Here is a 15044-nt window from a genome sequence, read left to right as displayed (position 1 = left end):
GAAAAAATTTAAAAAAAAGAATTGAAAATCACTAGCATTTGACTACAGTAATAATTTTTAAAATTAGCAGGCTGATTCCTCCCTAGAAAATGCTTTTGCTAATGCAGTTCTGGTGACAATGTAGAATACCTATTTCTTTGGGGTATACCTTGGATGACGTGGATTTTGAAAATCCAAGTTACACCCTAGATTCCATTCCCCTGTGGTTACTCATCTGGACCACAGACATGCAGGACCTGTCTGAAAGAGACCTAGGCATCGAGCAGGCTCCACCAGTGAATCATCCCTTTAATGTAGCAAAACCTTAGAGGGAAGAGTAGGGAGGATATATTGGTTGTTGGGAAAATGTAGACTACAGGTAGAAAATGTCATCCTCAATTAATAAGATCTAAGGTCCAACTCACATAATTGTTCTAATTTTTAGGAATTATGAAAAGCATGAACCATCTCTTTAAGTTGGTAAGAGGTCCCAATAAATGCCTAAATTGTATAGATTTGCATATGACTTTAGAATGTGATTTATAAAGAAGGTGGAGATCCCATGTCCCTTGATCATGTCTATATATATGTCCCAGTATGCTTTTTAGTACCCTGGGAAGTGTCTTGACACAGAACCTGAGCTGGACGAAGGAGCCTTGATCTGAGTGAACTAACTGGCACCATGAAAATATTGAATATCTTTCTGCTCCTCTCACTGGCTCTTTTCAGCATTTTCTCAGGTGAGTTATTTTTTTCCTTAAAATTATAATCCAGGGGCGACTGGGTGGCTCAGTGGGTTAAAGCCTCTGCCTTCGGCTCAGGTCATGATCTCAGGGTCCTGAGATCGAGCCCCGCATCGGGCTCTCTGCTCAGCAGGGAGCCTGCTTCCCCCCTCTCTCTCTCTGCCTGCCTCTCTGCCTACTTGTGCTCTCTCTCTCGCTCTCTCTCTGTTACATAAATAAATTTAAAAAAAATAATAATACAAAACAGGATCCTTCACAGACATATCAGTATAGGGGAAGGCATGGTGTGCCCAAGAGCCTTAATGTTGAGACAAAGAGAAAAGAATTTAAGTTCTGCCATTTCCATTTTATAACTGTGAGATAACCTTTTTGCCTTTCATTTTCCATGTCTGTAAAATGGAGGTATAAAAGAACTAGCCCTATATGGGGAAGTTTAAATGAGAAATTGCCTGCAAAGTACTTAACATAGTGGGTGGGACATAGTACGAACTCAACATCTATAACATTGCCATTATTAAAGTTTAATGAAGAATATTAAATTGTACTCAGACTTTGTAGATATTAATTCTGCTTCTGCCCTGACATTTCTTACCTATGGGACTTTGGGCAAAATCCCTCCTCTTCCGATCAAAGATTTATAACGTAGAGACATGACTAAAAGTTGTAACGATGTATTTTCATAAAAATCACTTGATCTGGTTATAGAAATAGAGGCTTCCAGGCCCTGTTTGATCTTTTTCTTTTTTAAAAATGATTTATTTATTTATTTAGAGAGTGTGTACGTGAGAGCATGAGGCAAAGCAGGTGGGTGGGAGGGATGGGTAGAGGGAGAGAATCTCAAGGAAACTTCCCACTGAGTGTGGAGCCCTAGGCGGGGCTCAACCTCATCACCCTGAGATCATGACCTGAGCCCAAACTAAGGGTGGGATGCTTAACTAACTGAGCCACCCAGGCACCCCAGGTCCTATTTGATCTTATAGAATGAAATTTTTGAGTGATTGTCCAAAGAATCTGTATTTTTTGGTTGTTGTTGAAATTGTGATTTTTTTCTTTTTTAGTGGAGAAATCCTCTTTTTTTGTTGAACTATAGTTGACCCGGAGTGTTACATTAGTTTCAGGTGTACAACATAGTGATTCACCAAGTGTATATGTTCTGCTGTGATCACCACACATGTAGCTCCCATGTAATAACCCACATGGCTGCAGTAAGTTTGGGAATCACTACAGCAGATAACTTCCTTTTAAATTCAAAAGCCTTGTCTCTCCTTTCCCCTTGAATAGAGAGTGCAGTTGAGGTATTTCCAGGTATTCTCCCTCAAGTGCAGGCCAGCACGAGAGAAGGATGGCACCCGTGCAATTCTGTCATCAAAGCATCCTTGGGCTTACACGTGAGAAGTGCTGTTGGCACTAGGTGTTCCGCAGTCATGGCCATGTCATGAGACAGTCATGACATGTCAGTCATGAGATTCAACAGCTCATACCAGAATTCAACCCGAGACTTTTATTATCAGTATTTTAAACCACTGAGCTAATTAATCACAACTTAATATCACATACATAATCCTAAAGATGGAGGGAGAGAACCAAGACTCTATTTATGGACTTTTTTCTCTTTCAGCAATTTAGAAAGATGTAGCAGGAGAAATAAGTCACAGAAAAGAGAAAGAGTTTGTCCTTATGAGTCAGTATTTGGGCCAAGTCTTTAAAGCTGGTTGAGTATAAAGGGCAGAAGAGCACTTTGTAGTGTCTTCCCCAGCTGGCCGGGACAAAGGCTTTGGGGAGGGTCTGCACGTGCTGAATCATGAACACCAAAGTGAGAGGAAAGTTTCCGACCCAACTTCTCTATTGCAAAGCTAGAGATGACCTGGTCATTCTCATGGTAAATTCGTGACTCAACCAGGACTATCACATGAATCTCCAGATCCTTAAACTATTTCCTCTAGCTTCTCCCCAAACTGCCAAGAAATATTACGCATCATGGCCCATGTCCTTATATCACTTTAGAAGTTTCTGCTGCACCCTGAGAAGTGAACAGGTGTAAACAATAAAACTACCACACCATGACTTACTTGTTCAGGCAACCAAGAACCAAGAAAAGGTATCATTCCCAGCTTGGGGCGGGGGGGTGGGGGGATGGGGGGGGTTGTCGTAATTTTGCAAATCCTGCTTTTTGCACATCCAAGGACTACATTGTTTAGATTTTGTGCCTTTTTTTTTTTTTCAGGTGTCTCCAGTCAAGGAGTACAGGTCAGTATATATTTTTTATCTATTCTTCAGACCCGGGTGGCATTTGGCACAGAAGTTTGCCTATGGGTGAAAGAGCAAAAACAATGAACAAGGGGCCCAAATGCAGAAATCAGAAGTAATTCATTTTCTTAACTACAATATCTACTTGAGTACACTGTTTTCAGTTTTAAAGAGCCTAAGTGCCCATTCTCAGATTTTGTTAAAGTGAAATGAGTATAAACAAAAATCAGGCAAATCTATGATAGTGCTAATGCTTGGACACTGATTCCACTGTGTGATCTTGGGCGAGTTACTCAGCTTTTCCGAGCCGTCATTTCCACAACTATAGAAAAGGAATAATATTATTCACCTCATAGAATTAGATTTAAGTTATATAAACTATGTGGGAGCATTTGGTAATTATAGGAGGATGACTTAGTGATCAATCATGAGCAGCTTCTACAGGAGATAGTAAGCCAGAGGCTCTTACTTCTTGCTTAGAGAGCAAGCTTGTTCATTGTCTTGGGCTGAGTATATGCAAACAGGTTCACTCAAGCTTAAATACACTTGGGGTTGAAAATTGGAAAAAGCAGAAGTTATCTTCTTTATTTAGCTGATTTCTTTTCCCAAATTAATCCACCATCTTTTCTCCAGTTTTCTCGTTCTATTAAAAGACAACACAAATAAGTGGGGTTTGTTCTACCAGTCTTGCCCCTGTGTCCATATCAAACGTGTTTACTTGACTTTGGCCTTGGTTCTTGGTTAACCTCATTGTGCTAAAGAACTCTTGGCATCAAAATTTCCCAGACACTACTGCCAACTAATTGGAGGTGGCAAAGCAGCTGAAAAATATTTTCCAGCCATAGTATACAGACCACTTGCATAAGACTTTTCTTTTTCCAAATTTTAACATCTTGGAAATTGAGATGCATTCTCCCAATGAATGATACCTTAGAATTAACTATCAATGTTTTGTGTGCATGCACACACGTGGGCACACACGTGCACTTGTGTCCTAGTACATGCACACGTGTCTGTATTGCTATATGTAATTATACATATTAAAATTGATTTATTCTTATGTTTAAATGTATATGGTAGCCTAGTCGATGTTAAATATCAAAACAAACAGAGAAAGGACATAAGATCCAAACAAACATTCCATATTCCATTAAGTAGTAAAATACGATAAGGCCATCACACAGAGATTTAAAACAAAAGGAATTTAACCCCAGTTTTCTCATTAACACACAAGTTCCTTTTCTTCCTTCAGCTTGGGATTTCAGATTGGACTTTTAGTGTTTCCTAGGGTTCATTGAATATCTGCTGTTTACTGATTCTGCTCCTATAGATGGACCCAAGCCATAGAGTCTGCTTGCCTGAGGATCCTGTGGGCTGCTTCCTCAATATGCAGAGCCCCAGGCACCATGCCAGGCTTACTGAGTAATAATCACACAGCTGGGGAATTTTGAATCTACATTCTAGGTAATTCTCTGATGCTGGGAAGCACTGACTTTGGAACGCTCCAGCACCCTGGAGATAGTACAGATGAGTCCTTGTTTGAATCTTTGCTGGCTGTGTGTTCTGATGGGTTTCTCTTCCTTTCTCCTTGCCTCTGTTTCCACATTTCTAAAATGAAAATATGGATTCACGGATCTCCAGAGCTCCTTTCTGGCCTTAGGTATCTAGATTCTTATGAACCACGCCTGCCTGGCGAAGACTGCTGTCTCTTTGCACCCAAATATCAAGGGCCAGGAGGATACCTCCCATCTTTCAGATGGCACAAAGCCTACATTTCTCTTCTGTGTGTCTGGAAGGTTGATGGCAGTCCCAACGAGAGGCAGAAGTTGAAACTATCCTTGGAAACATGCCTGCTCAAGTCTGATCCAGCCAGTACAAAAGAGAGAGAGTTTTCTCTAACACCAAAGTCAACATTCTCATGCCAGGAAGTCTCTCCATGATGGAGCTGAGGGGAGACTAGAGTGAACAGTTTAAATTATTGATTTGTAAAAGTTCCACATTCTTTCAAAAAGAGTGTTCAAACTAAATAAAAAGCATGTTTCTGGACTTTAGGGATTCATAGTCCTGTAAAAATTTCCCTGTAAATGTAAGTGACTAGTAAGCTGCCAACTCTTTAATTTGCCAAGTTGGAACATTAAGTAACATAAAAATTAAGATATAATAACAATAATTAAAAATGAAACTACTATTTACCATCATCAGTCTTTATTAAAGAAATTATAGTATAATACCAAAATGCTTGAAAGATATAATCTCAAAACAAGGATAGTTTTTTGATCAGAATACTCACTACTTTGTCTTTCTTTTTCTTATTTCCCTATCAGGCTGGGTATTTGGAAACCATACCCTTAAGGAGCTGTTTAAACTAATATTCCAGTTTGGAATTAATGTAACCAACTGCTCAAAAATAAATAATTGTCAGTGGTTTTCTTTTACAATAATTTTGAGATATCTAAGTTTATTTTTATTAGTATTTTAAGATAAAGGCATGGTAGATTATAGTATAGTTAGTAAAATAATGCTCCATGGCTAAAACATGTTTGGGGCTGTTCATTTTTCCTAATTAGCTTGCATTAACTTATAATCAAGGCACTGACAGGATACCTAAATACAACTTGGCCATGTTAACCAACATCTACACTTTAACTACAGATAGGAAAACTCAAGCTTCAGAAAGAGGACCTACCTCACTCAAGCTTTACAGCAATAAAACTATGTAGTCACCACCTCAGGACGCCTGACTCCATGTTGAGTGACCACATGTGGCTCCATGCATCTTCTTTTCTTTTTTTAAAAATATTGGGGGGGGGGACAGAAGGAGAGGGAGAGTGAATCTTTTTTTTCTTTTTTTTTTCATTATTTTATTAACATATAATGTATTATTTGCCCCAGGTGTACAGGTCTGTGAGTCATCAGGCTTACACATCTCACAACACTCACCATAGCATATACCCTCCCCAATGTCCATAACCTGATCACCCTATCCCTACCTCCCACCCCCCAGCAACCCTCAGTTTGTTTCGCGAGATTAAGAGTCTCTTATGGATTATCTCCCTCTGGATCCCATCCTGCTTCATTTTTCCCTTCCCGACCCCCCAAAACCCCCTTCCACCCTGTCTCTCAAATTCCTCATTTCAGAGAGATTCATGATAATTGTTTTTCTCGGATTGACTTCTTTCACTCAGCCTAATACCCTCTAGTTCCATCCATATCGTTGCAAATGGCAAGATTTCATTTCTTTGGTGGCTGTGTGTATATCTATCTACCTGTCTATCTATCTATCTATATTCCATATATATGGTATATATACCACATCTTCTTTAACCATTCATCTGTTGATGGACATTTAGGTTCTTTCCATATTTGGCTATTGTGGACATTGCTGCTGTAAACATTCGGGTGCACGTGCTCCTTCAGATCACTACATTTGTATCTTTAGGGTAAATACCAGTAGTGCGATTGCTGGGTTGTAGGGTAGCTCTATTTCCAACTTTTTGAGGAACCTCCATCCTGTTTTCCAGAGTGAATGCATCAGCTTGCATTCCCACCAACAGTGTAGGAGGGTTCCCCTTTCTCTGCATCCTTGCCAGCATCTGTCGTTCCCTGACTTGTATATTTTAGCCGTTTTGACTGGTGTGAGGTGGTATCTCATTGTGGTTTTGATTTGTATTTCCCTGATGCCGAGTGATGTTGAGCACTTTTTAATGAGTCTGTTGGCTATCTGGATGTCTTCTTTGCCGGAATGACTGTTCATGTCTTCTGCCCCTTTCATGATTAGAGTCTTTGTTCATTGGGTATTGAGTTTGATAAGTTCTCTATAGATTTTGGATACCAGCCCTTTATCTGATAAGACATTTGCAAATATCTTCTCCCATTCTTTGGGTTGTCTTTTGGTCTTGTCGACTGTTTCCTTTGTTGCGCAAAGGCTTTTAATCTTACTGAAGTCCCAATAGTTCATTTTTGCCCTTGCTTCCCTTGCCCTTGGCGATGTTTCTAGGAAGAAGTTGCTGCAGCTGAGGTGGAAGACGTTGCTGCCTGTGTTCTCCTCAAGGATTCTGATGGATTCCTGTCTCACATTGTGGTCTTTCATCCATTTTGAGACTATTCATGTGTGTGGTGTAAGGAAATGATCCAGTTTCATTCTTCTGTATGTGGCTGTCCAGTTTTCCCATTTGTTGAAGAGACTGTCTTTTTTCCATTGGATATTCTTTCCTGCTTTGTCAAAGATTAGTCGACCACAGAGTTGAGGGACTATTTCTGTGCTCTCTATTCTGTTCCATAGATCTATGTGTCTTTTTGTGTGTGTGCCAATACCATACTGTCTTGATGATGACAGCTTTGTAATAGAGCTTGAAGTCTGGAATTGTGATGCCACCGACTTTGGTTTTCTTTTTCAACATTCCTCTTGCTATTTGAGGTCTTTTCTGGTTCCATATAAATTTTAGGATTATTTGTTCTATTTCTTTGGGAAAAAATTCATGGTATTTTGATAGGGATTGCATTAAATATGTAGATGGCTTTAGATAGCATAGACATTTTCACAATATTTGTTCTTCCAATCCATGAGCATGGAATGTTTTTCCATTTCTTTGTGTCTTCTTCAATTTCTTTCATGAGTACTCTATAGTTTTCTGAGTACAGATTCTTTGCCTCTTTGGTTAGGTTTATTCCTAGGTATCTTATGGTTTTGGGTGCAATTGTAAATGGGATTGACTCCTTAATTTCTCTTTCTTCTGTATTGCTGTTGATGTTTAGAAATGCAACTGATTTCTGTGCATTGATTTTTATATCCTGACACTTTACAGAATTCTATGAATTCTATGTATGAGCTCTAGCAGATTTGGAGTGGAGTCTTTTGGGTTTTCCACATAAAGTATCATATCATCTGCAAAGAGTGAGAGTTTTACTTCTTTGCTGATTCGGATGCCTTTTATTTCTTTTTGTTGTTTGATTGCTGAGGCTAGGACCTCTGCTACTATGTTGAATAGCAGTGGTGTTAGTAGACATCCCTGCCATGTTCCTGACCTTAGGGGAAAAGTTCTCAGTTTTTCCCCATTGAGAATGATACTCGCCGTGGGTTTTTCATAGATGGCTTTGATGATATTGAGGTATGTACCCTCTATGAGGGAGAGTGAATCTTAAGCAGGCTTCACACCTACCACGGTGCCCGGTGCGGAACTCCATCTCAAAACCCTGAGATCAAGACCTGAGCTGAAATCAAGAGTCTGACAGGTAACCCACTGAGTCGTCCAGGTGCCCCTCCATGCTACTTCTGATCAGCAACAGAAAGCCACTGGGCAGGACATGTGAATGCATATTGAGCGGCATGATTTTCTGAGCAAATAAATACACGTTAGTGTTTACTATCCTCACTTCTTAAGCAAATAAGTACTATAATGAAAACAGTAGTTTAGGGACACCTAAACTAGTTTTTTTTAGTAAAGGGGAGAATAGGTGAAGTATTACACTCTAGGGTATTTTTGTATGATTGTGTGTGTGTTTGCAAATTTTCATTGGCTTTATTTGTAGAACTAAAGTGTAGACTAAAATATCAATGATCCTGACTCTTTAGTCAATTGAGTTACTGTACAAGCTCATTTTCCAGACAAGTTAAATAATTTGTTAGTCCCTGTTAGCAAAAAAAAAAAAAAAAAAAACAACAACAAAAAACAAAAACCACTGATTTGGGTACTAAGTGTCCCTCTATTCCAGAATATTTCAGAAGGCACAGTTCTTTGAGGAACCACAAGAGGTCAGGCTGATACCAAACACTGGCACCCAAGTGCCTAGACATGGTCTTCAGAAGCTGAACTCAGGAAATAAATGGAAGTGCTTGTTAAACCCAACAACAATTGTAAAAAATCAAAAAATTGACTAAAATCGGATAATAAATAATGGGCTCCAAGAATTGTAGATTGTGATATAATTTCCATTGTTACTATTCATAGTAGCAATCTTGCACATACTTGGAGCTTTACAGAGTGTTTGCAAAGGATTTATCACTACGATAACCTCACAAGATAGGCATGGCTAGCCCCGTTAAAGATGAAGAAACTTAATCTTGCAGCAGTCAAGTTTTTGCACAAGGTAATGAGCTAATCAGTGAAAGAAGCAAAATTCAGATGCAGGTCTGTCTAATTCCATCTACAGGACAGTCCCCAACATGACAGAGCAGTAGGGGATTCTAAACGATTGGAGGAGGGGAGAATTTCAGCTCTCCTTGGTGTCCTAAAGCCCTCACAGGGGAAAATTTCAAGGAGGAAAACACAATCCCACCATCCCCTTAGTCTAGACCTGCTTTGACCTCCACCGAGAAGCCAGTGGTTTGGATGCCATGTATAGAAGTCTAAAATAAAAACACAAAAGGGGAGAGGAAATTTAGGCCTAAGAAAGGCATGACACTCAGAAATCTTAGCCCACTTCTCTTCCAATTGTGAGAGCCCTGGCCTCTTTCTAGTCCCAGCCCTGCTATGCCTGTGCCTTGCTCTTTGCCTCACAGAAGGGATTTCTGGCTGTCCCTGCAAAAGCTCCCTTCACCTTCCCTGTCCTCCAGGGCTCTCAGAGAGTGGTCCTTTTCTGTCCTCAGTCACCATGCTAAAATTTCACACACACTGAGTGAAGAGGGTCCTCAAGATACAAAAGAGGAAGCATTTGGGCATAAGTTGTTGTTTCTCCCACCCAATGGAAGAACTAAGGACTTGGCTTTATTTAAGCCACTTTATTGAGAGAGGTCACTGCTCAAACTTAAACCATCCAAGGTGGAAGGGTCTTCAGAGACCGTCTAGTCCGATGGTACAGTTCAAGCAGGCCTGTAATCGGAAGCTTATTTTCCACACTCCTTGCCCAGGACTGTTCAAATATTCTACCCTGACTTTCTGCAATTCTTCTATGACCACCTTTGATCCTCGTAACAATGCTCGGAATGAAGCATGGGAAGTGTTATTTTTTCCAAGTCTCTAGTGAGCAAATTGAGGCTTTGAGTACTTTGTCCAAGATGACACAGCTAGTTAATGGTGTATGGCAGAACAAATTCCCTAACAGGATTCCTCAGCTCCCTTCAGGGATCCCCGGAGGCCCAGACAATGGAAGAATGTAAAGTATGTCTCTGATCTGAAGGAGTCCGTTCCTAGGCCATTTGACTGTTTGGGTTTTCACTGTTGAAATCTTATATTCTGCCTAGTCATTCCCAGGGGAGCAGAGGAAGGGACAAGTCGGCTTGGGGAGGGAAGTGGTGTCTAAACACTCTCAACAGTGAACCATCCCCAACAGCCTCTTTCAGATCTGCTTTCGCGAGGGCAAAAGAGGCTGGATGGCAAGATCAGAGGGCCAGCTGCCAGGGAAAGGTGTCTTAAGGAGGTGTCTCTCTCATGTAAGAGACTTTGTTTTTTCTTTTCCTCACTGACCAAGATGCCCTGTCCTCTGCTTCCACACTGCCTGTGCCTGGCCGGCTGTGGCCTCGATCACACATTGTGCTATGGCTATCTGCATCTTCTTTTTTGAAGATTTTACTTATTTATTTGTGAGAGAGAAAGAGAGAGCAAGAGGACACATGCAGGAGGAGCAGCAGGCAGAGGGAGAAGTAGGCTCCCCGCTGACCAGGGAGCCCGATGCAGGACTCGATCCCAAGACCCTGGGATCATGACTTGAGCTGAAGGCAGAGGCTTTAACCCTCTGAGCCACCCAGGCACCCATTATCTGCATCTTCTCTGCTTCCCTAATGCAGATGAGATAGTGAGCTTATTGAGACAGTGTTTATAACTGATTTCTCTCTGTATCACCAGCACCCAGCACTGTGTCCTCCAAATACTAGTTACCCATTGGCTCTTTGTGGAATACATGAAAATATCAGTGATGATTCTGGAGTCTGCAGTCCTTTCTTGACTCAAGCACAAAGCTGCAAATGTGTACATCCATGACTTAAGTGTAAAATACATTAGCTTTTGAGAAAATTATCCTGTGATTTAAAAGACCCCAAAGATTCTCCAGCCTGTTTTCTGTTTGGAGACCTAAAGGAAAGAGTACTGTCTGGGAGGCAGGAGATAACCTGAAGAGCTGTGGGGAAAAGTAGAGCTTTGGCTGGAACTATGAGAAGCCTATCTTCTCACAGCCAGGCCCTAAGATCTCTGGTAAGTACCACACCGCCCAACCTCAACAGTACAAGTGCCAAATTTCAATAAGAATCCATATTTAATAGTCTCAGGTGCCTTAAACCTGATATATGTGATCATATTTTTAAACTCAGCTGTGTGATTCTTTTGCTGAGGCTTTCTTCATGCAAACCGTCGGAGGACTTTGTCAATATATAATCATTTACTAATATCTTGAACAAATGATTCACCTCACCTATGCCCATGCATGTCTCTAATAAGGTATTTTAATGAAGTCTACATGTCGTGACTGTAAGTGTGGTCAAGAGTGCATGGTGACCATTGATCTTTATTTCTCTCAAGGAGGATGTGTTGGAAATCAACCATCGTAGATTGTGAGATATTCCAGACCAGCAATGAGGAGGAATATGTTCAAGCACTGGTTTCAGTGGTGTCTGCCCTTGCAGCATTGATAAGCCACATAAATTTCCCGAGGATCACTATTCACATCTATAAACTAGTAAATATAACATCGTTCACTGTATGTCTCAGGGTTATTGTGAGTCTCAACTCAGCTAATCCATATAAGAGTAGTTTAAATATTGTGAATCAGTTCATAAACATGAGCCAGTGTTGTTTGAATGGAACTGGGATGGAGTGAAGTGTGGTCTCTATGCTTATGTTTAAATGTTACTTTATCTTACACAGCTGGCATCTGAAGGAGTTCAGGTTTACCTATCACATATTGCCTGTACTCTGGAATAAAATGCCTCAAATGTCATTTGCACACCAAGTATTTACTCAGCTGACACTGAATTGAAAAGAATCTTAAAACTCCAGGCTACTCCTGAGAGACCACTAAAACTAAGGGGAAATATTAGTGCATAGGTGCTACCTTCCCTTCTACAGGACCTGTGATGATAATTACTAATTAGACATAGCATGTGTTCTTACCAACGCTGGATGCACCCTCAGGATCCTTCTAAATAGAGCAGCTTAGGCAACCATTACTACGTTTTTATAGTACATGCAAAAGTTCGAATTCTACAAATAGACCCTGAGACAGAGTAAGTTAATAATAAAAACATTAGACCTTTGTTTTCAAGAGATAGTAAATAGATGTTGCAGCCAACAGGGAAAACTAACAAGCCATCAGATAACATATGGGAACTCCTTGCAAGAATCTTCTGTATCTTTATAGCAATGCAGAAGGAGTGCTGTTAGAGTTAAATTAAGAAGAGAGAGAGAAAGGAAGAAAGGGAGAGAGGGAGGGAGGAAGGGAGAGGGAGGAGGAAAGGAAGGAAGAAAAGAAAAAGCAAGCAGCCTTTAAAGTTGAAAAACTACTCTCTGAATAATTAGGTGTTGGAGCAAAAAATCATACCTATAGCATTTGCCTCACTCCTTATATAAGGAGTAAGCATCTGCCTTCCATCATTAACTTACTCCTGAATGCCATAACTACAGAAATGGGTTTCCTGTGTCTCAAAGAAAAAGTCTCATTTACATTTAATAAGTTCTAGTTAAGCAGATAAAGAAAGCTATGTTTCTATTTCAGAAAGCTTTACATCCAGAGGGCATGTGTGTGTGTGTGTTTAAGCTTGCTGCCCGAAGCTTCTGTTCTGAGGGACAGTCCCTGTAGACTAGGATGCACTAATGTTGATGTCGCCATGCTTATGTTGGTAGATTGACTGTGGTGAGTTCCAGGATCCCAAGGTCTACTGCACTCGGGAATCTAACCCCCACTGTGGCTCTGACGGCCAGACGTACGGCAATAAATGTGCCTTTTGTAAGGCAATGGTGTAAGTATCATACTCATCAAAACATGAAAAAGCTGGGAGAAAATTTATCATCAATAATAGTATTATTTCCAGACATTTTCTTTTATACCAAATTACATGTTACTAAGGTACCAATTTCCATTCATTCCTCTTTTTTTTTTTTAAGATTTTATTTATTCATTTGAGAGAGAGAGAGCACAAGTAGGGGGAGAGGCAGAGGGAGAAGAAGCAGACTCCCTGCTGAGCTGGGAGCCTGACTCATCTCAGGAACTTCTCGGGAGACCTGAGCTGAAAAGGCAGATGCTTAACAATCTGAGCCATCCAACCCCCCCCCCATTCATTCCTCTTTTATTTTGATGAAAATGAGCCAGTGCAAAAGAGCCCTTTATCAAAGAATAGCGGAAAAGATTATCCTTTAGAATGCAGACTAGTCAAACTTTACATAGGATCCTAGGAAGATTCCATCAAAGACCATATGTATTGATTGAATTTACACGTTTGTAAGGAGCAGAACAGATGCTGCAGATTTTAGACACTAAACTGGGACCTTCCCAAGGGATCAGTCTGTAATTAATAAAAATTTATCCAATCAAGCAATCTTTTAGTCTAATTGATTGCCCTAAAACCAAGGATTTTAACCCTTGTTTAAGCCAGAAAAAAGTCTCGTACTCCTCACCACTGTCTTCATTTTCCGATATTAGAGTTTCTTCCATGAATGTCTTAATTTCACTCAACTTTGCTGTAAAATGGATAAACACAGGGATTATATAACTCCCTATTAATAATAACAGGGCCAAGCACATAGAATGAAATTAATACATTAATATGGGCCTACTTGCTTATGTAACATATCTGATTAACACCAAACTTTCCCAGAAGAAAGGCAGAAGGGTAAACAGAGATTTGATTTAATGGACACTTATTGCTGAGGAGGACTGAACACATGGCCTGCTATAAAGTACCAAATGGCTGAATATCTGGTTCAACCTCTTACATCTTCTCATGAGGACTATGACACTGGAGTCCCTTTGCCATTATCTCTCTGTCACTTTAACCTTTTCTGGTTGTATGCATATTTCCTCTCAGAGAATGAACAATTGAAACCAGGAGGTCAAGCCTGGGTAAAACGCTGAAATTTGTTTAAGATTCATGTTTTCTATAATTTGTCCAGATGCCATCTCTGAGTATATTCAATTAACCACTGCCAAATCATAAACGTGGATACGTGTAGAATCAAAGGATTGCAGGGAACTTGCACTGTCAAAGCTTTCTCCAACCTTTGTAATGAATACTAATGATATTGCACTGAGCATACATTTGTCTTTCTCTTTTATAGGAAAAGTGGTGGGAAGATCAACCTAAAGCATCAAGGAAAATGCTGAATTTTGTGCAGTGTTTGTGCTGACTTCCAGCCACTTCCTTTCTCATTTCTATTTTTCTCTAATGGATCCTTTAAATTTATAAAGATGTGCCTTCTACTCTGCCTGGCTCTTGGGTAGTTCAGTATGTATCAATTTCCCTGGATTTGCTTACCATTAAAGTAAATTCTGTAGAAGCATTGCTTGGGTTTCTACTTTGAGATCAAGAAGATACACAGATGCATTATGGAACAATTGACCTGGCAGAAACTTGGATAAAAAGACTTGTTTTTTGGATCTAAATCAACCAAGCAGTCGCTGTGGGATCTTGGGAAAATCCCTTCCCCTTTCCTGTTCTTGGAGTTGCCATATAGATGATGAGAGATTTTTTAACAATGTGACAGTACATTATGTTTATAAATATTTTACAATACCTATTATTTAGGTGGTAGATCCCATGATACCACTTCTTCCTAAATTCAGGAAAAGTGCTTTATATAAAAATAAAACATTCGTCCTCCCTAGACCACAGTTTTCTCATCTCTTTGGAATGGTAGAGTTTTGTACATAGCTGTTTCCCTTTGTGTATACAATGGAATGGGACCTAACCAAACTGGGGATGCATCTGAACTTTAGCTCAAGAGCCAGGGAGATCAGGTTACACTAGGCAAAACATACATCTTCTATTCTTTGAAGTGTGGGATTTGTGCTCTTCCATGTGTAAAGACTATTCCTCTTACTGGAGAAAAATGCCCACAAGATACATAGTTCAGGTAAGGCAATTAGAAGAGGGTGGATCATTGAGTCACACAGACCAGAATGCGAGTCGCGGGCTCTCACATAAGCTGTGTG

The 15044-nt window shown here is 40.1% G+C and overlaps 1 protein-coding gene across 1 annotated transcript; it reads left to right on the top strand.

Moving 5' to 3' along the window:
- Positions 1-314: 314 nt before the first annotated feature.
- On the top strand, positions 315-14715 carry SPINK6 (serine peptidase inhibitor Kazal type 6). Its single transcript, XM_080804636.1, has 4 exons — positions 315-719; positions 2947-2969; positions 12740-12855; positions 14171-14715. Exons 1-4 carry the CDS (start codon positions 662-664, stop codon positions 14214-14216), a joined length of 243 nt encoding a protein of 80 aa, XP_080660762.1. The 5' UTR covers positions 315-661; the 3' UTR covers positions 14217-14715.
- Positions 14716-15044: the final 329 nt, after the last annotated feature.

This window comes from Martes martes (assembly GCF_963455335.1).
Source record: "Martes martes genome assembly, chromosome: 5".
Taxonomy (NCBI): Eukaryota; Metazoa; Chordata; class Mammalia; order Carnivora; family Mustelidae; genus Martes; species Martes martes.
Note: the sequence above shows the minus strand (reverse complement) of the source record. Positions and strands in the feature narration are given on the sequence as shown.

Bases quoted from the DNA above. Each gene is read 5' to 3' on its own strand.
- SPINK6 (XM_080804636.1), top strand. From the start codon at position 662: ATGAAAATATTGAATATCTTTCTGCTCCTCTCACTGGCTCTTTTCAGC. The intron at 720-2,946 runs GTGAGTTATTTT...TTTTTTTTTCAG, and splicing joins TCTTTTCAGCATTTTCTCAG to GTGTCTCCAGTCAAGGAGTA. The intron at 2,970-12,739 runs GTCAGTATATAT...TTATGTTGGTAG, and splicing joins TCTCCAGTCAAGGAGTACAG to ATTGACTGTGGTGAGTTCCA.